General features: G+C 38.5%; 1 protein-coding gene across 1 annotated transcript in view; it reads left to right on the top strand.

The window, feature by feature from the left end:
• Positions 1 to 22,243, top strand: part of nup93.L (nucleoporin 93kDa L homeolog) — a 39,248-nt gene that overhangs the window by 2,393 nt on the left and 14,612 nt on the right. The window contains 14 exon segments of the mRNA NM_001087122.1: positions 1,317 to 1,318; positions 1,321 to 1,330; positions 1,332 to 1,434; positions 3,178 to 3,240; positions 3,417 to 3,545; positions 3,750 to 3,824; positions 3,998 to 4,090; positions 16,974 to 17,113; positions 18,565 to 18,697; positions 18,933 to 19,090; positions 20,308 to 20,473; positions 20,817 to 20,910; positions 20,998 to 21,189; positions 21,769 to 21,895. Coding sequence (NP_001080591.1) covers positions 1,317 to 1,318; positions 1,321 to 1,330; positions 1,332 to 1,434; positions 3,178 to 3,240; positions 3,417 to 3,545; positions 3,750 to 3,824; positions 3,998 to 4,090; positions 16,974 to 17,113; positions 18,565 to 18,697; positions 18,933 to 19,090; positions 20,308 to 20,473; positions 20,817 to 20,910; positions 20,998 to 21,189; positions 21,769 to 21,895 — 1,485 coding nt within the window.

Raw genomic sequence — 22,243 nt, 5'->3', positions numbered from 1 at the left:
TTCCTCTTTCCACCCCTACTTTGCATATACAAATTAGGATTCAGTTCGGTATTCGGGCGAATCTTTTGCGAAGGATTCGGGGTTCAGCTGAATCCAAAATAGTGGATTCGGTGCATCCCTAAGCAGAAGTTCCTCCAGCACACAAGAGAGATACTTTGGGAGAGTGAATATTTGGAAAGGACAATGCTTTGATGACATAATTCAATTCAACAGCCCATTATTGTTGAATAGCTGGACATAACAAGAAGAGGTGGAGGCAGGAGCTCACAGTCAGATTCCATTTAGAACACGAGTCTGGAGTTTGGGGGTATAACTTTGCAAGCCTGTGGGGTGTTATATAGGCATGACTAAGAAATGTACTTTAAATAAATCCATCCCTGACTGTCAATGATATTTCTGAAACTTGCTTTAGTGCATCATTAGTTTGTTAGTTTTTTAATGAGAACAGTGTAGTGGCTCTGAGGTTGTGGTGGATAGAAATCTTTGTACTGTTGAGGTAAAGGATGCCTCTCTTGCCTATATTGGTAGTCACGGTCAACCATGGGGAGGAAGATCCTGCAATTGTAGTGCAGACTTTAATCAGTTGATCAACTTGTACTTCCCAGGAATCCCTTGTGTGGGTTTGTGTATAATTCTAAATCATTTGTATACTGTACATGCTTAAAGAAACTGTAACACCAAAAACTGAAAGTGTATAAAATTAGTTAAGGTGGACCTGTCACCCAGACACAAAAATCTGTGTAATAAAATTCCTTTTCAAATTAAACATGAAATCCAATTTCTATTTTTTAATATACCGTTACTCTGCACTGGTAAAACTGGCGTGTTTGCTTCAGAAACACAAATATAGTTTATATAAGCAAGTTGCAGTGTAGCCATGGGGCAGCCATTCAAGCTGGTAAATGAAAGAAAAGGCCCAGGTTACACAGCACATAACAAATAAACACCATTGTATTGGACAGGGGCTTGTCTGTTATCTGCTGAGTAACCTGTGTATTTTATCCTTTTTTTCCAGCTTTCATGGAACAAATGACAGTGGTAGTCTTTCTGTTAACACACAGCTTTTACCAGTGCATGCTAAAAGTATATTTTATGTTAATTACTTTAGAACGCTTGAATTTCTAGTGTTACTGTTCCTTTAAACATAAGGGAATCTTAGGAAGTACAAGTAAACTGGTAGCGGAGGCTGATGGATTTATTTTTTTTAAATGAATCGCCATAGTGAATTTAATTCAATGTGTGTATTGTCATGCCCTTGGTAAGTATAAAAATCATTTATAGATCACGTTTTTTAAAGACCTATTTTTTTTAAATAGGTCTGTACTGCTGGGATCAAGAGGTCTTGACATCTCTCATATTTCCCAGAGGCTTGAGAGTCTTAGTGCAGCCACAACATTCGAGCCTTTGGAACCTGTTAAAGACACAGATATTCAGGTAGGATGAGGCTTATGTACATTATGGTGGGGTGCTCCTTTATTTTTTTGTTGCATATGAAAAATGTTTTGCAATTTTTAAATTGTAGAGAAAATGGTGCGGTATGTCTACTTAGTTTCACAGAGACATATTAAATAAGGAGACATTTTGCACACTTAGTGGGATATTTATTAAAGTCCAAATGCAAGAAACTCGAATCAAGGTTTTTATTTTTTTATTTTTACTATAAAATCCCAAAAAACTAGAATTTTTTCAAGATCTATTAATTCACGAGGATGGAAAAAGTCAGAATCAGAAAATAGTCATCTCAGAACCTACCGACTTTGTAAATAAGTCAGTGGGAGAGGTCCCTATGCTATTTGGACGTGTCTGTGGTCTGTGCTGGAATTAACCCGATAATCCGACTATTAAGAACTTTTTGGGGGGAAAACGCAGAAAAAAATAATGATTCGCATTTTTGCTCGATTTTTTTTTCCTGTTTGTCCCCAATCCAATAAAATTGTGATTTTTTTTTTTTTTTTTTTTATAATAAATAAGGTCCAATGGTGGACTCTAGTTTGGTCTGACTTTTTTGATGAGAATAATCAGATAAATTCAGACTTTCATAAACAAGGCCCCCAATCTGCCACTTGTAGATGAGCAATAAATTTTATTTACCCATACAGTTTTGCTATGATATTTGCTTTTTTAAAGTGGTGTGAATTGTCACAAATCTGTGCTAGGATGTCTAAATGCATTTTGTTTTGCTTGGGAAAAAATATGGCTTCCTGGGCAGAATAAACACTTCATTCTCATGGTGTGGTAGTCAAAGAATACCTCAGTCACTATATGTCCCCTGACAACTACTGGCAAAGTCATAACTATAATACATCTCTCTGTTATGTGTATTTGCACTGTAATGAACACCAAGTCAACCTGCTGTAATTGATTATGTATGTTGCTTAGTGTGTGAAAATCAATGAAAAAACCAAGCTGAAATATTCTGTCTATATTTTCCATAAGTCTTTTATCAAAAGAATATACATCGGTATATACTACCCCTTTAGACTGCAGAGAGTTTGGATGTTACAGCAAAACAATGATCCAATACATACCCCAAAATGAACTGCATAAAGATATAAAATATAATGAAGTGTCATTATAGTGCATAGACTTAATTGGTTTGGATAAAATATGCAGGGCAAGCGAGACAACCTAAAAATGTTGTGGTTCAGTGGACATTGATTCCTAAAGTAAGAAAAGACGGACAATCTTAAGGAATCATTGCTAAAAAAATATATTTTGAAAGATTTAATTTCTGTCTTGGGGTGTAACTAAGTACCGACAACCACAGTGCACATACTTTTGCATTTGCTGTGTTTTTTTCCCCATCATATTAACCAAAATATAGTGATTGTACTTTCATATTTGTAGAAATAAATGTCACCTTTAAGCTTGTTCCCTGTAGATCTTCTTTTGTCTTAAAAAATCTGTGAAATATAAACTTTAACCAGTGTTTAATATGATTGGCAGATTATAGGGAATCTAATTATTGGACTCTACTATTGTAGACCAAGTAAACAGTGGTAAATAGAAGAAGCAACTCTGGTACTGTACATGGTAAACCACAAGGAAAAAATAATTCAGTAAGCTCCTCTATGTTTTAAGAAAATAGTCTACTTCCAATCTGTGCAAAAATACAAGACAGGTTGCCGCTTGCAAAAATGCATATTTTAGTCCTTTAACATTTTGTTCTGATTTTAGGGTTTTCTTAAGAATGAGAAGGACAATGCTCTTCTGTCTGCCATTGAAGAATCCAGAAAGAGAGTAAGTATTTGAGTCCATATTTTTTCTGTTGTATTTTCAGGTCATTCTTTGTGTTTTCAAGGTACATTTGGATAATGCTTCACTTGCATATCTTCTGACACTTTTATGCCAAATATAATTTGCAGAAGGTCTAATTGCCTCTCTATTTTTTTCATTGTAAAATTTTTGATTATCAGACATTTGTGATGGCTGAAGAATACCACCGGGAGTCCATGCTTGTAGAGTGGGAACAAGTGAAACAGAGAGTCTTACACACCCTTCTTGCTTCAGGGGAAGATGCACTAGACTTCACACAGGAAAGTGAGGTATATAGTATAATTGTTTTTATTCATCTTTGTAGGTTATACACAATTGTTCTTTGCTAGATTTATAGCGCCGTTTTTGACAGTGCACTATATTTTAATGCAGTAATATTGATTTAGCATCAAATGTCATGCGTTCATTATCTCTTACCTTTAATAAACTGGTTCTGGGATCTTGGCTAACATTGTGACTATCTTCTTTAACAGACAAGTTATATTAGCGAGTCTGGAGCACCAGGTCGCAGTTCACTAGATAATGTGGAAATGGCATATGCACGACAGGTAAGTTAATCTGTGAAACTTGTTATGCAGTGCTGGCTAGCCCCAGACGTGTTTCAATTACCACTAGATGAAATGCATATTCAACGTGCAGAGTTTACGCCAGTTTAAAACCATGCTGGAAATGTTGTCTATATGGAGTATGAACTACTAAACTAAACTGGCTTTCACTACAGATGTATATGTACAATGAGAAGGTTGTGAGTGGACATCTGCAGCCAAGTCTGGTTGATCTGTGCACGGAGGCTGCTGAAAGACTAGATGACAAGGTACTGTAAAAGTTTGTTGTGCATATATTGGGCAGCCTAAGTAAATCATGTATGTCTTTATTTAAGCTTATTAGAATATAACATCCATGTTAACAATTAAATTAATATATTTTATTCAAAAACCTACATTTTTTACGTTTTATTATAACTAATTTTCTTAATCATTTAAGAGTGCTTCAATCTATGGCAACGGGTCCTTTCTAAAGAGTAGAATCAAAAATGGCTTTACAGAAACATTTGTAGTAGTTTGCAGATATAGATTACCGGTATTTTATCAGGTGGAATATTAACTTAAAGACAAAATAAAAAGCTGGTCCAGGCATCTGCTAGACTTTTGGCTTTATTAAGAACTTTAATGGTGGTGGTGCAACACTATTTTAAATGCAATCAAATGACTTTAGTAACCGTTCTATATTTCTTAAAACTTGCAATGTGGCTTCATAAATGGACTTACTCAGTTCTTTTCTTCAGTGTATACAGAAAAGTAAGTATAATCACTTCCTGAGGGAGAATGAATGACACTCCCAGCCTTCATTTCAGCCTAAACGTTGTGGCTCTAGTATAATTGCTTTTTTTAGTAGGTTTTTAAAAACTTTTTTATACAGTAGTGCTATACATTTTTAAGGAAGGGGAATACTACTAAAATATGAGTGGCACAATATGTCTCCTTTAAAGGTTTACTCAAAGTTAATGTGAACAAGGCATAAGGGCATCATGGAATACATGCTTAGAGGGCTTAGTTCAGTTTTAGCCAGGCCACTTTTCTCATTGATTTTTATCTTTTCGTTCATCAGTTAGGGGCATATTTATTAAGCTGTGTAAAATGAAGTTCAACGAAAAAACAAAAAAAAAAGCTGTGTAAAATAAATAACGAATTTATCAAGGTGTGTTTTTATTTCACGCCATGCAACCCCCATTATTTTACATTACTTCTGTCAGGTTTCACTAAGAAAAAACTCTTAAATGTAAGTTTTTTGGGTTTTTTTTTTTTTTTTTTACACGGCAAAGCATTATTTTAACATGTATTTATATAGCGCCAACATATTGCGTAGCACTGTAAAGTAAATGTGATTATACAACTACATCACATGAATTACATATATAGAATATATGGAGTAACAAACATCACAATCAATACAGGTACAAAGAGGTGAGGAAGGCCCTATGCATAGGCATACAGTCTAAAGGGAAGGGAGTAATACACAAGGTGTGGGAGTGGGCAAAATCGAAGTAAGTGGGTGAGAAATGTGGTACTGTATGTGGTGTTGCGTTTGGTAGTTAAGCAGAGTGAGGGTAGGCTTCTCGAAAGAAGTGCGTTTTCAGAGATTTTTTGAAAGCAGAAAGGTTGGGAGAAAGTCGGACAGACTGTGGGAGAGCGTTCCAGAGGAGGGGTGCAGCCCTTCCAAAGTCTTGAATGCGAGCATGTGAGGAGGTAATGAGAGAAGAGTTGAGTAGCAGGTCAGTAGAGGAGCGTAGTAAGCGAGTGGGTGAGTATATAGAGATGAGTTCAGAGATGTAGGGTGGAGCAGAGTTGTGAAGTGCTTTGAAAGTCAGTGTCATTAATTTGAATTTGATTCTGAAAGGTAACGGAAGCCAGTGCAGGGATTGACAGAATGGTGAGGCAGAGGAGGAGCGGTTGCTGAGGTATATGAGCCTCGCAGCAGTGTTCATTATGGACTGGAGAGGTGACAGTCTCTGGAGGGGGAGGCCAATTAAAAGAGTTGCAGTAGTCTAGTCTAGAAGCATATGTGGTGTATTTTCCAGACGTTTTTTTAAATCACATAATAAATATGCCCCTTAGTGTACCTATGTGTTAGAGGAAAGTAAAAGTAATTCCATATTTAAAAAGGGATTATGATGTCAACCTATCAATTAAAGGCCTATAGATTTGACATTGTGGTGGGCAGGTTATTTCAAAGTTTGTCACATTCAAGGTTATGCTCTGGAGAATGGCATTATCAGTACTAACAGATTTTTTTTGTGCAGTGGAGGGATTTTGCATACTGAGTGCACATATAGAAAAAGGCTGATATAGTGCAAATAGAAAAGGCTGCTAGTTTGGGCAAAGTAATGATAATGGGGGGTTTTAAATACCCAGATATTGACTGGAGCAACAGTACTGCCAGATCAGTTAATGGGAACAAGTTTATAAACTTGTTGCATGACAATTCTATGGCACATGTTGTTGAGGAGACAACCAGAAAAAATGCTATTCTGGATCTAGTGATCTCAAATGACCAGAACTTATAGCAAATGTGCAAGTCATTGGACCTCTGGGTAATAGTGACCATAATGTTATATCATTTAATGTCTGGTGCAAAAAACAAATATACACTGGGGCAACAAAAACCATGAATTTCAGAAAAGCTAATTTTAGTGCCCTGAGGGCTGCCCTTCAGAGAATTGTTATTAAATCATTACTGTTCTCAATTTATTCCCTTAAAGGGGTGGTTCATCTTTAGAACAACTAGTTGTTTTCAGATAGATCACCAGAAATAACGACTTTTTCCAGTGACCTGCTATTTTCTATGTGTCACTGTTTTTCTAATATTGAAGTGTAAAGTGTCATTTTTCACCTTCTGAAGCAGCTCTGGGGGTTGCCGACCCTGTAAACTATTCTAAATGATACATTTAGTTGCTACATTTCTTATCTAGCTGAGCAGAATCCCTGGGTTTCATTACAGGCAGATTTAAACATTCAACTTCAAACTTAGATCTAAAACAACTAAATTAAAAAAAGTGTTTGGAAGATGAGCAACCCCTTTAAGGAGTAAATGTAGAAGTTCTAAGAATCACCCTATGTGGCTTAATATAGAAGTAAAGAAGTTAATAGGAAAGAAGAGAAAGGCATTTAAAAACTGTTGGGACAGAAGCTGCATTTAATGAATATAAAACTATAATAAATGTTGTAAATCAGCAATCCGGAAGGCAAAGAAAGGAAATGAAGAAAGCATTGCGGCAGAGGCTAAGACTAACCCCCTTGAAGTTTTTTAAATATATTAATAGTAAAATGATGCAGGTTAAGAGTATTGCTCCATTAAAAAATAGTACCAGTATGGTTGTAACAGATACAGAAAAGGCAAATGTGCTAAATCAGTTCTTTTCTTCAGTGTATACAATAGAGGAGTCTGAATTCCCAGGCTTACTTCATAGGTGCACTGATGGCTCAGCTCAATCTAGTCAGTGGCTGACTCGGGATATGATCCATAAAGCTTTAATAAAAATTAATGTAAACAAGGCTCCAGGGCCTGATGGTATACACCCCCTGGGTAAGAGAGCTTAGTTCAGTTTTAGACCAGATCCTATTTCTGATTTTCTCAGATTCGCTTTCATCTGGTATGGTACCTATGGATTGGAGAAAAGCTGATGTCATTCCAATATTTAAAAAGGGATTACAATCTCAGCCTGGTCATTATAGGCCAGTAAGTTTGACATGGGTGGTGGGCAAGGCTTGTTAAGGGATCACATTCAAAATGTTGTCCTAGTGAATGGCATTATGAGCAGCATGGCTTTATGAAGGATAGGTCACGTCAGACAAATTTGATTGCTTTTAATGATGAGGTAAGTAAGATGCTGGACAGTGTGAGGGCAGTAGATGTGATCTATTTGGATTTTGCCTAAGCATTTGATACCGTGCCCCACAAACGACTGCTTTCTAAACTAAGGTCTGTTGGGCTTAATGAAGCCGTTTGCACATGGATAGGAAACTGGCTACAGGATCAGGTGCAGAGGATGGTTGTTAATGGTACGTTCTCTGCTTGGAGTAAGGTTCTTAGTGGGCTCCCTCAGGGCTCGGTATTGGGTCCGCTTTTATTTAACTTTAACTATGGGGAGGGTATTGTAAGTAATGCATCAGTGTTTGCAGAGGACACAAAACTATCCAGCCCAATAAATTCCATCCAGGATGTATCATCCTTGCAACAGGATCTTGACAAACTGGCAATCTGGGCAGCTAAGTGGCAAATGAGATTCAATGTTGATAAATGTAAAGTCATGCACCTGGGATGTAAAAATATCCAAGCCACTTATACCCTTAATGGAACTGCACTAGGCAAATCCATTATGAAAAAGGACCTTGGAGTACTTATAGATGATAAACTTGGCTGTAGCATCAAGGGCAAATAAGGTCTTGAGCTGTATTAAAAGGGTATAGATTCACGGGAGGAGGGGGTCATTCTTCCACTTTATAGAGCACTAGTAAGGCCCCATCTAGGATATGCCGTACAGTTTTGTTCCCCATCACTCAAACAGGACATTATTGTATTAGAGATGGTGCAGAGAAGGGCAACTAAGCTGGTAAAAGGTATGGGAAATCTTAGCTATGAGGAAAGACTGGCCAAATTGGGGATGTTCACACTGGAGAAGAGGCACTTAAGGGGTGATATGATAACTATGTATAAATATATAAGGGGATCATATAATAATCTCTCTAATGCTTTATTTACCAGTATGCCTTTCCAATTCTATCCCTGAAGTAGTTGTACTGGCTGATACATTAGATAGCTTTAAAAAGGGGTTGGATGGCTTTCTAGCAAGTGAAGGAATACAGGGTTATGGAAGATAGCTCATAGTACAAGTTGATCCAGGGACTAGTTACTATATTACACACCCACACCGCACACAATTTGACATGTGATAGTGTATTTGGGTGTTTTTTGTTTTAGTGAAACTAGTTGAAGTGGGATTTGATTTCAAATCTCACTGTGTGATCATCTGTTTTATCCCTCGGACTGTTTTTTTTTTTTTTTTTTTTTTGGTGATTTCTGCATTATTCTTGAGTACTTGTTTGTGCCCATAAAAAGTTTAACAGTCATACTTTTTGTACTTTTCGAAAAGATATAGATTTTCTGGAGTTACATTTTTGCAGTTTTTACCAGATGTAAATAGTGGTGTATTTTTGTATTGGCTGAAATATTAACCATGTCATTTAACCCTTTGCCTGCCAAGCACGTACACCGTACGTTCTGGCAGGCAAGGGCTTTAACTGCCAAGCACGTACATTGTACGTGCTTGCAGTTTTACATGCTGTACTCTGCATCAGCGGCTTTAGCCGCCTCTGCAGAGGTTTAGCAGCATTGACAGCCCCCTGGGCAACGAGGCTGGGGGGCTGTCATGTCGGTCCTGCGACTGGATTGTCGCAGGGCCGACCTAAAAGAGGCAGACACAGCAAATCGCGTGTCTGCCTTGCTGCTCTGCTTCCTCCTGCTCACCTCGTGTTCCAGCGACGCCCACACACTTCCTGCTTGCTGTAACTCTGCAGATCTCTCTTCTCCAGCTCTTAGATCAGCCAAAAACGGTAAGTGCCCTTTATTTTACACACTTGCATACACCTACCTACCTTATACACACATACACACATATTTTAGTAGTAAAAAAAAAAAAAAAAAAACGTTTTTTTTAATTTTTCATTTTCCACTTATATGCACTTATATGCATTTATATACACTTATATGGACTTATATACACACTTATACACACTTATACACTGTCACACAATTCTTGGAAGTGTACACACATGTATACACATTTTATTTTTTTTACTTTTTCATTTCACCAATTTGTGTTTTTTTTACCCATAAAAACTGTTTATTTCAGCAGCGTGACTATTGGATAATCGATTTCGGCCCTAATTATGCTGTCGGTGCAGTTATTTTGTTATTTCATTGATTTGCACAATTTTTGTGGTTTTATTGCAATTTTATCCCTGGATTATTGTTCCTTATGTATCTTTAGTATAGTTTTGCTGTTTGGTGCTTTGGTATATTATTTTACTTAGATTGATCCGTCAGAATATATGCTTTCCAAAAATATATGGTTTTCTGGGGTCTTTTTACAGTTTGGGGGTCTTACGGCACATAACGCACAGTTGGGGTTCTCTTTTCAGCAGCTTAGTTGGCCAGTGTGAAAATTCATATGCACATTTTTCATTTGCGGCCGTACACACCATATACTTTGGTAAATCTATACATATTGGGCATCAAACTATTCAGTAGACCTCTGATGTCCATATTTGGGGTGATTTTTCTTTGTACGTAAAACATTGTGTGAGATAAATGTGGCATACTTCAACATTTTTAGGCGATTTTCAGAAATGTAAAAATCTCTATGTTTATAAAAGTTTTGCAGTTTGGTACTTTGCTGTAGAAAGACGTCTTTATCTTGGTTGTTTTCGTCAGAATGTGTACTTTCCAAAAACATATGGTTTTGGGGGGTCTTTGCTGTTAGGAGGGTCTTGAGGCACATAATATGAAGTCAATGGTCTATGTTTACAGAAGGCGAATCGGCAGCAGAGAAAACTCATATTCACTATTTACATTTGGGGTCCGCACATGCCAGCTGCCTTGGTATATCAATGCATATTGGGCATAAAACTGTTCAGTAGACCCTTGGCATCAGTATTTATGGTGTTTTACAATTGTATGTAAGAAGTTGGGTGAGATAAATGCGGCCAATTGCAATATTTTTAGGCGATTTTCAGAAATGTAAAAACCGTTGCTTTTATCGCCAAATTTAGGAAAGGCTTGCGACTTGGTACTTTGGAGTACAAAGACATGCATACCCAATTTGGATTCGCGGGAATGTGTAATTTCCAAAAATATATGGTTTTCTGGGGCGAACATACTTTTTTCTACCTTTGCCCCCCCCCCAAAACTATGTAAATGTGTTGATTTTGCAGTACCTGAAATGACAGACCATATGGGGGTCTTCCTTTTGGGGCCCTATATGCCACGTGCTTGGGTACACCTATACATATTGGGCATCAAACTGTTCAGAGGACCCTAGGCTTTCATATTTGGGGTGATATCTCTTGATACCTAAAAGTATGTGGCTTATACGATGCTGCAGGGTAGAAATTTTGAGGTGATTTTTGGAAATGTCGCCAAAATCATCAAATTTAGGAATGGTTTGCGGCTTGGTACTTTGGAGTACAAAGACATCCATACCCAATTTAGATTCGTCGGAATGTGTACTTTCCGAAAATATATGGTTTTCTGGGTTGAAATTACTTTTTTCTGCCTTTGCCCCCCCCAAAACGATGTAAATGTGTTGATTTTGCAGTATCTGAATTGACAGACCATATGGGGGTCTTCCTTTTGGGGCCCCTATATGCCACGTGCTTGGGTACACCTATACATATTGGGCATCAAACTGTTCAGAGGACCCTAGGCTTTCATATTTGGGGTGATTTATCTTGATACCTAAAAGTATGTGGGAAATATGATGCTGCAGGTTGGAAATTTTGAGGTGATTTTTGGAAATGTCACCAAAATCCCCAAATTTAGGAATGATTTGCGGCATTGTACTTTGGAGTACAAAGACATGCATACCCAATTTAGATTCGTGGGAATGTGTACTTTCCGAAAATATATGGTTTTCTTGGGTGAACTTACTTTTTTCTACTTTTGCCCCCCCCCAAAACAAGGTAAATGTGTTGATTTTGCAGTACCTGAAATGACAGACCATATGGGGGGGGGTCTTCATTTTAGGGCCCCTATATGTCACGTGTTTGGGTACACCTATACATGTTTGGCATCAAACTGTTCAGAGGACCCTAGGCTTTCATATTTGGGGTGATTTGTCTTGATACCTAAAAGTATGTGGGTAATACGATGCTGCAGGGTGGAAATTTTGAGGTGATTTTTGGAAATGTCACCAAAATCACCACATTTAGGAATGGTTTGTGGCTTGGTACTTTGGAGTACAAAGACATGCATACCCAAATTGGATTCAGGGGAATGTGTACTTTACGAAAATATATGGTTTTCTGGGGTGAACTTACTTTTTTCTACCTTTGTCCCCCCCCCCCAAACAATGTAAATGTGTTGATTTTGCAGTATCTGAAATGACAGACCAAATGGGGGTCTTCCTTTTGGGGCCCCTGTCTGCCACGTGCTTGGGTACACCTATACATATTGGGCATCAAACTGTTCAGAGGACCCTAGGCTTTCATATTTGGGGTGATATCTCTTGATACCTAAAAGTATGTGGGTAATACGATGCTGCAGGGTAGAAATTTTGAGGTGATTTTTGGAAGTATCACCAAAATCTCCAAATTTAGGAATGATTTGTGGCTTGGTACTTTGGAGTACAAACACATGCATACCCAATTTAGATTCATGGGAATGTGTACTTTCCGAAAATATATGGTTATCTGGGGTGAACCCACTTTTTCCTACTTTTGACCCCCCCAAAACGATGTAAATGTGTTGATTTTGCAGTACCTGAAATGACAGACCATATGGGGGCCTTCCTTTTGGGGCCCCTGTATGCCACGTGCTTGGGTACACCTATACATATTGGGCATCAAACTGTTCAGAGGACCCTAGGCTTTCATATTTGGGGTGATATCTCTTGATACCTAAAAGTATGTGGGTAATACGATGCTGCAGGGTAGAAATTTTGAGGTGATTTTTGGAAATATCACCAAAATCACCAAATTTAGGAATGGTTTGCAGCTTTGTACTTTGGCGTAGAAAGACATGCATACCCAATTTAGATTCGTGGGAATGTGTACTTTCCAAAAATATATGGTTTTCTGGGGTGAACTTGCTTTTTTCTACTTTTGACCCCCCCAAAACGATGTAAATGTGTTGATTTTGCAGTACCTGAAATGACAGACCATATGGGGGCCTTCCTTTTGGGGCCCCTGTATGCCACGTGCTTGGGTACACCTATACATATTGGGCATCAAACTGTTCAGAGGACCCTAGGCTTTCATATTTGGGGTGATATCTCTTGATACCTAAAAGTATGTGGGTAATACGATGCTGCAGGGTAGAAATTTTGAGGTGATTTTTGGAAGTATCACCAAAATCACCAAATTTAGGAATGATTTGTGGCTTGGTACTTTGGAGTACAAACACATGCATACCCAATTTAGATTCATGGGAATGTGTACTTTCCGAAAATATATGGTTATCTGGGGTGAACCCACTTTTTCCTACTTTTGACCCCCCCAAAACGATGTAAATGTGTTGATTTTGCAGTACCTGAAATGACAGACCATATGGGGGCCTTCCTTTTGGGGCCCCTGTATGCCACGTGCTTGGGTACACCTATACATATTGGGCATCAAACTGTTCAGAGGACCCTAGGCTTTCATATTTGGGGTGATATCTCTTGATACCTAAAAGTATGTGGGTAATACGATGCTGCAGGGTAGAAATTTTGAGGTGATTTTTGGAAATATCACCAAAATCACCAAATTTAGGAATGGTTTGCAGCTTTGTACTTTGGCGTAAAAAGACATGCATACCCAATTTAGATTCATGGGAATGTGTACTTTCCAAAAATATATGGTTTGCTGGGGTGAACTTGCTTTTTTCTACTTTTGACCCCCCCAAAACGATGTAAATGTGTTGCTTTTGCTGTACCTGAAATGACAGACCATATGGGGGTCTTCCTTTTGGGGCCCCTGTATGCCACATGCTTGGGTACACCTATACATATTGGGCATCAAACTGTTCAGAGGACCCTAGGCTTTCATATTTGGGGTGATTTTGCTTGATACCTAAAAGTATGTGGGTAATACGATGCTGCAGGGTAGAAATTTTGAGGTGATTTTTGGAAGTATCACCAAAATCACCAAATTTAGGAATGATTTGCGGCTTGGTACTTTGGAGTACAAACACATGCATACCCAATTTAGATTCATGGGAATGTGTACTTTCCGAAAATATATGGTTTTCTGGGGTGAACCCACTTTTTTCTACTTTTGACCCCCCCAAAACGATGTAAATGTGTTGATTTTGCAGTACCTGAAATGACAGACCATATGGGGGTCTTCCTTTTGGGGCCCCTGTCTGCCACGTGCTTGGGTACACCTATACATATTGGGCATCAAACTGTTCAGAGGACCCTAGGCTTTCATATTTGGGGTGATTTCTCTTGATACCTAAAAGTATGTGGGTAATACGATGCTGCAGGGTAGAAATTTTGAGGTGATTTTTGGAAATGTCGCCAAAATCACCAAATTTAGGAATCGTTTGCGGCTTGGTACTTTGTAGTACAAAGACATGCATACCCAATTTAGATTCGTGGGAATGTGTACTTTCCGAAAATATATGGTTTTCTGGGATGAACTTATTTTTTTACTTTTACCCCACCCCAAAACGATGCAAATGTGCTGATTTTGCAGTATCTGGAATTACAGAACTGATAGCTCAAATGAGGTGTCTACAGTTTAGGGCCCCTATATGTCACGTGCTTGGGTACACCTATACATATTGGGCATCAAACTGTTCAGTGGATCCCAGGCTTTCATATTTGGGGTGTTTTACATTGATACCTAATGATGTGTGGGAGATACGATTCTGTAGATTGGAAGCTTTGAGGTCATTTTTCAAAAAATTCACCAATTTCTATAAAACATTATAACTTTAGGAAACAATTGCAACTTGGGAGTTTGGAGTACAACGATATGTTTACCCATTTTTGATTCACCAGAATCTGTTCTTTCTAATAATGGGTAGTTTTCTAGGGTAAACCTACTGTTAGTGGAATGTTTGGCCTTGAAATCAGAAGTATGCCGTTTGGGGAGCGGTGCTTTGGACATTTGCTAGTGTACTGCTTTTAGATTTTGATCTATACAAGTGAGAAATCTCCATAAAACTATATATATTTGGTATTGCCGCGTTCAGGAGACACAGACCTTTCCAAATCAGCTGTTTTCTCATACATAAAGTAAATAATGTTTCTGATATATGTGATTGTTCTTTGTGAAACATGATTTTTTTCATTTTATTGGACACTTAGAAGCCTATATTTTTTTACAGAAGTAGAATTACACCAAAATTCTTGCATATTTTGAAAGTTCAGGTTGTCCTGAAAAAAACAATATATTGTTTTCCTGGGTAAACTAAAAGACCGCCCCAGGAAGGGGCCTAAAAGTGAAAGAGTGCAAAATATCTAAAAACTGCTTGGCAGTAGATGTTCGCATCTAGGACAAAACGGCTGGCAGGGAAAGGGTTAAAAGCCACACCTTCACTTCCCAACCCGGAAGTGCTGCAGATTGTGGGTTCTGTGATCTTTGGCACATAATAATCTATAATGCCTATGATTTTTTGTAGTTTTGCATTTAACCCTTTAAGTGCCACAGATCATGGCACTTGCCTAAAAAATAAGAATAACAATAAAACTGTCTTGGCTAAATGCCACATAGCATTCTCAGATGCTGTCTCAGACAGAATAGAAGCCCTGTTCATTTATAAAACCATAATAATTCATAATAACTATACAAGTAATGAATTCTAATTGAAGTCTAACTTGTCCCAGACTTATTGGTAAGTTGACATGCAAATTGGTCCTTTCAAGGACAGCCATTATTTAGAACTTTATTTACCGTATATACTCAAGTATAAGCCGAGTTTTTCAGCATCCAAAATGTGCTGAAAAAGTCTACCTCGGCTTATACTCGGGTCAGCGGGCAGTAGCTGAGATTGCAGTCACTTTTAATCATTCCTATACCAACAGTTCACTTGGGGAGAGACTGCAATATCCCACAATGCCCTCTGTTGGTTATATGAAAGAATAATAGTGCGCCCTCTGTTGGTTATATGAAAGAATAACAGTGCGCCCTCTGTTGGTTATATGAAAGAATAACAGTGACTGCAATATCACACAGCACCCTCTGTTGGTTATATGAAAGAATAACAGTGCGCCCTCTGTTGGTTATATGAAAGAATAACAGTGACTGCAATATCACACAGTGCCCTCTGTTGGTTATATGAAAGAATAACAGTGACTGCAATATCACACAGCGCCATCTGTTGGTTATATGAAAGATTAACAGTGATGGCAATATCACACAGCACCCTCTGCACATGGTAGTGGGACAGTGGGACAATGCACACAGTAATCCGTTTGGCAATTCTCTGTCACCATCAACTTTGCAAAGAAGTCCGGTTGATCGCTGGGGGGGTCGCTTTGGCAGAATGTGCGCTGCTGGGAGACAAGGCTGTAGTTGTGTCTAGGCTTATACTAGTTTTCCCAGTTTTCGTAGGTAAAATAAGGTACCTCGGCTTATACTTGGGTGGGCTTATACTCGAGTATATACGGTACCTACTCGTATCCTATTTTACCTAAAGGGGAACTCCGGGTTCACATTAAAATCTCTCAATTTGTATTTAGACAGATATTTTTCCAATAGCAGCGCATTATTTTTTTCTTACCCTTTATAGGCAATTTTAACTCTAAAATCATTCCTAACGGTCAGTCAGCCTTTTTAGTCTTTACTGTTCCAGCAGCTTCGCTGAAAATTATTTGCAACTTAAATCTTTACGTATCAAGCTCATCAATAAGCATAGCCATAACCTTGACAACTCCCCTCCCCCCCCCCTCAAGGAATGCGTTCCAGGGATCACCATTAGATCTAGACCATTAGATTAGCATGTCCGCTTTGAAAATTGATAAAAACTTAATGGGAAAGGATACTACATACATAAATCACACTTCCAACAAATCCTGCAACAAGCCAAACAGTCCGGTGGAATGCAGAATGTTACTAAGGCAGTGTCGGACTGGGAATCCAGGGGCCCACCAGAAAACCTTAGACCATGGGCCCATTTTCCAGACTATTATTCTTCCCCTCCTCACTCAACCTCTTTATTCTCCTAGTCTTTTTTTATCTACTTACTCTATTCTTCCATTATTAAGCATTTTTTCCGATAAAGAAAAAGGGAATGACCATGAAATAGGCCAAATGGTTAGAAGCAAGAGGCCCACTGACACCTGGGCCAACCAGGAGTTTTCCTGGTGGGAATTTTGGTATGCTTAATATTATTTTACATGTTAAGGCCAGTGTATTAAAGAATTTTTTGTGACCCAGAGTTCCCCTTTAATGTATAAGCTGCTGTTTATATCTGATAAAATTTTCACTTTGCAGAATGTGTCTGATTTATGGGTTATGGTGAAGCAGATGACAGATGTTCCGTTGATTCCAGCTTCTGACACTCTGAAAAGCCGTTGTAGTGGTCAGATGCAGATGGCTTTTGTACGTCAGGCATTAAATTATCTAGAGCAAAGGTAAGATATAACAGTCCGAACAGTTAGGGGCTGGTTTATGAAAGATGTATCCAGAAGAATTCCTTGCCGTTTGATCTGGTTTGAGATTTAAGATTTATCAAAACTTTCCTGTGTTTCCAAGTTTTAATTAAATTAAAACATAATGTATCAAAGCTCATACCTGTGCCAGTTCAGAATTTGCACAAATGGGCTTTCAAACATACATTTTCTATAGTAGTACTAGTTCTCAGCTCAGCCGGCCGTTTAAATGATTACTTCCCAATCTCAAGCAGGGACAAAAAAATTCTGTTATTTTTTGCATGTTTTATAAATTGTTCCAGAGCAGAAAATAAATTGTTAAATCCAAATGCTTGGTACAGTGATAAATCAGCCTCTTAAAGGAGAACTAAACCCCCCCCCATTAATCAAAAATCCCCACCCCCTTCCGTCCATTGGCTCCCCTCAATGCTTTTAACTCAGTGGAAAAAGTATCCTGTCATGTACCTTGGCATAATTATGCAGAGTAGCGCATACTCTTTTTTTCCTTCTGCAATCTTCGGAGCTTTCCGCGCATGTGCAGTATTCACGAATAGGGATGGGCGAATTTGACCAGTTTCGTTTCGCCATAAATTTGCCGCCAGCGAAATGTCGCTGACGCCCATTAAAGTCTATGGGCGTCCAAAAAATTGTCGCGCGCCGAAATTTTTTTTGACGCGCGTCTTTTTATTTTCACGCACACCATACAAGTCTATGGGCGTAGTTTTTTTCGGCGAAACAAGGCTAAAATATTCGCCCAACCCTATTCAAGAATGCCAAAATTGTCCCAACTGCGCATGTGCAAAAAAGCTCAGTGCCAGCGCTCTCTTACCACGAGGAACCAGAAGATACAGAAGATGGCGTCGGAGAACTCCACTGCACTACTCTGCATGAATATGCCAAGGTACATGACAGGGACACTTTTTCCACTGAGTTACTAAGGAGGGAGAAAGCAGTGAGAGGGGCCAATGGACAGGAGGGGGTTGGAATTTTTGATTAACGGGGGGTTTAGTTCTCCTTTAATGGAGAACAAAATACATTTACATAACTTAGTTCCCCTGATCAGTCTTCCCTCCTGAAACACATCTCACAGGAGCCCCAATACTGCCCCATTCCCCATTGCCTATTACTAAAATACAAAGTAGCCCATTTTAATAATTGGCAGAGAGAGGGCAGCCATCGCCAACAAGGAGCCTTCATAATTAAGGTCAAGCCTAGAGCAGCTTTAACTGCTCCAGGCCACCTGGAGAGATGGGAAAAAATGCTTATTTATAACACCATAATTCCTAAAAGGTGAACCACACCATTAAACCAAATCAGGAGATTGTGTTATATTTGGGTAATCATGCACTTTTTAAGTAAAATGTTTTGATTGCATCATAACTTATAAAATATTTCTATATCGGTGTTTCAAACTTTGTCTTGCATTCTTTTAGCTATAAAAATTACACTTTGATAAGTGTATTTGCCAACCTGCAGCAGGCTCAGCTTGGAGGTGTTCCTGGAACCTACAATCTTGTGAGAAGTTTCCTGAATATCCGATTGCCAACACCGATCCCAGGTCTTCAGGTTTGTGTGGAATAATTCCAAGTATGTTGGCGTGTGGAGAGTGGCTGAGATTTTCTTAGCCCTGAAATTTCTCAGACTGTGTACTGGTGTTTAGCGGTTCCCATTGCAGTAAGTGGGGATGGTTTTGAGCTCTTCTCCCCATTTGAAAAAAGAAAACTGGATGTGTCATCAGCCAAAATGTGAGTTTACACCCATTTGCAGTCTTTAAAGCTTCATTAATTTTTCCTACTTGCAGGATGGAGAAATTGAAGGCTACCCAGTGTGGGCACTGATTTACTACTGTATGCGCTGTGGGGATCTTATGGCAGCTCAACAAGTGGTGAACAGGGCCCAGCATCAGCTAGGAGATTTCAAGAACTGTTTTCAAGAATATATACACAATAAAGACAGAAGGTAAAAAAAACCACTAAACAAGCATCTGAATGAATAAGCTTTTTAAGCCATAACTTATACATTTGTATTGGCTTCATATTGGCTTTAATTAGTCAAAGACTTAATGTGACTATATAAAGGCCCGTAAAACCTGCCGACAAGCATCCCGACCTATATCTATGGTACATGTTTAAAAAGAATGGATTAAACTAATTCTGGATGTTGATGTACTCTTGCTGCGTACTTCAAATTACTAACTCTTTTCCTTACATTGCTTAACATAAGGTCTGACAGGCTGATTCTTCATATTGTAGTTTTAATTAATCAGTCATAAATACTGGTATGGGATTTTCTGGAAGCCTGTTAACCAGAAAGTTTAAAATCAGTAGAAGGCCATCTCCCATTTCCTGTTTCTCTGTAACAATAAACAGTATTTGATCCCAACTAATCCAAACGAATATATACTGGTGGAAAAACCCTAATGGGTTTAAAATTTTAAATGTTGTTTTAGCAGACTTATGGTATGGTTATCCATGTTACGGAAAGATCCCTTAACTTGAAAACACCAGGTCCCAAGCATCCTGAATAACCTTATACCTGTTTGTGTTTGTATGTATATATACACATACATTATGACACATTAAAATGACACTCTTACATTTTTAAGATCCCCTGTAAACCTGTCTCTACATTAGACCTGAAGTCTCAAATATGAATTAATATACAGATATGGTTAAATGTAGCCTATTACATTAGAAAGCTGATTATATTCACAGAGAATAATGGCAAATATGTTTTTTGTATGGCCATAGCTGTTTTAGGATAATGGTATAAATTGTCTTGTTTGTTTTAACTGTAGCATGGCCTTTTCTCAGTTTCCCATAATAGTCATAGGTAATTTTGGTTATATCTGGTACTAAACAAGAAAGTTAAATCCGTTTCACTTTAGCTCTTCCTGGTCCTGCAGAGCACAGGAGAAGCTTATAAAATGAATCACTACTCCACTGGGAAGCCCTCTTATAATGAGCTGCTCTAGGTTGCTTCCAAATCAGTATCTTCTTAGCCCTTGTATGGGGCCCCATGACGTATCTGCCCAACCAATATTTGGCCAAAAATAGGCCACAGAACAATACTGCAATTTATCATTGTTGTCATCACCCATCTCTTTCTAATGTCATGGGAAAGATCTGCTCATTTGGTGACCAGTGTGTCTCTATGCTTTTTTTTTTTTCCTGCAGATTATCTCCAACAACAGAAAACAAGCTTCGCTTGCATTACAGAAGAGCTGTAAGGGCAAGCACCGACCCTTACAAAAGAGCTGTATACTGCATAATTGGGAGATGTGATGTAAGTGATAATCACAGTGAAGTGGCTGATAAGACTGAGGATTACCTGTGGCTAAAGGTGAGTCATTCTCTGATTAGCCTTGTCTCTAAAGATATTCGGTATGTAAGTGTAAATGTTATTCTTCAAAGGGTAAGGGCACACTCTAAGGTTCGGGGAGATTTAGTCGCCCGGCGATTGCCTCTTCTTCGGGTGACTAATCTCCCTGAAAAGCCTTCCCGGTGATTTAGATTCAATGGTACCCAGAGTGCTTCATTTTCCGAACTCGCCCCAAGTTTCCGCGTGAGGAAAGAAGAAGAGGCGATTTATCACTGGGCGACGAAATCTTCCCGAATCTTAGCGTGCACCGTTACTTTTAAAGGTCAATTGTTCCAATGTTCACCATTCTGTATTTTCCGTCCAGTTGAGTCAGGTTTGTTTTGAAGATGAAGCCAACAGTTCCCCTCAAGACAGACTCACATTGCCACAATTTCAAAAGCAACTATTTGAGGACTATGGTAAGATGTATACATAGATAAAATTCAGAAATTACGACCAGCAAATTCATGATCTAAAAGAATATTACTCACCCTTTGTACTTCTAGGTGAATCCCACTTTGCAGTTAATCAGCAGCCATACCTGTACTTTCAAGTCCTCTTCCTGACAGCGCAGTTTGAGGCAGCCATTGCTTTTTTGTTTCGGTTGGAACGCACACGTTGCCATGCTGTACATGTGGCACTTGCTCTCTTTGAGCTGAAATTGCTTCTGAAATCAACAGGGCAAAGTGCACAGCTATGTAAGTAAACCTGCAGGCATTCACTCAGATTAGTGGGTTTTTGTGGTTCATGTTTCGAATTGTTTGATTTTCTTTGTGTTTGCCAGAAACTGCATGGCCTGGAAATCTGGCAATACATCAGAAAGACTTGCTCATTATTCTCATACATGTGCCCCCAACATAGCCACCCTCTTTAGTTCATCTTCTGTATATGTATTGTATATGTGTATTTTATAGCAGTCATCACATTGTCTTGGTATTTAAAGTCGACCCGTCACCCAGACATAAAAATCTGCATAATAAAAGTCCTTTTTAAATTAAAAATGAAAGCCAATTTCTTTTTTTTATTAAAGCATTTATAGCTGTTGTAAACTCATTTAAAAATATCAGCTGTCAATCAAATATTGCCTACCCCGCCTCTATGCCTAGGCATAGAGGCGGGGCAAACTATTACTTTCACTTTCCATTCAGCACTTCCTAGATGTCACTGCTCTCTCCACATAAGTTAATTTTGCTTGACTAACATTATAAAATCGCATTTGGAATAATTTTGTTTGGGTGATGGGTCCCCTTTAAAGCTAAGTTTTGGTTTCTATGCAGTGAGTCAGGAACCAGGCGAACCTCAAGGTGTCAGGCGCCTAAATTTCATCCGTCTCTTGATGCTTTACACTAGGAAGTTTGAGCCCACTGACCCAAGGGAAGCATTGCAATACTTTTATTTTCTCAGGTAAGCACAATGCAAGTACCTATTATCTATTCAATAAATTACAGAACCCCAAACCCAACATTACGATATTTTAGACTACCAGCAAGTTCCTTCTGTAAATACATTACATTTCAAAGCTTCATACTTCATACATGTTGGTTTGAAGGAAAACTAAACTTGAGTTCATAAACTGATTTGTAGCTAAAGGCTCTCACAGAAATTTAAATATGGTGAAATTCTTTGAGACAGTCTTTTAGAAGTAAATCTAGAGCAACTGGACTTGCTGATTAATCATTGAAGACATTTCTCTACGCATCGGAGCAGCTTCTTCAGTTCAACTGACTAGTACGGGAAATCCTCAGCATATAA

Source organism: Xenopus laevis, chromosome 4L (assembly GCF_017654675.1).
Source record: "Xenopus laevis strain J_2021 chromosome 4L, Xenopus_laevis_v10.1, whole genome shotgun sequence".
NCBI lineage: Eukaryota > Metazoa > Chordata > Amphibia > Anura > Pipidae > Xenopus > Xenopus laevis.
Note: the sequence above shows the minus strand (reverse complement) of the source record. Positions and strands in the feature narration are given on the sequence as shown.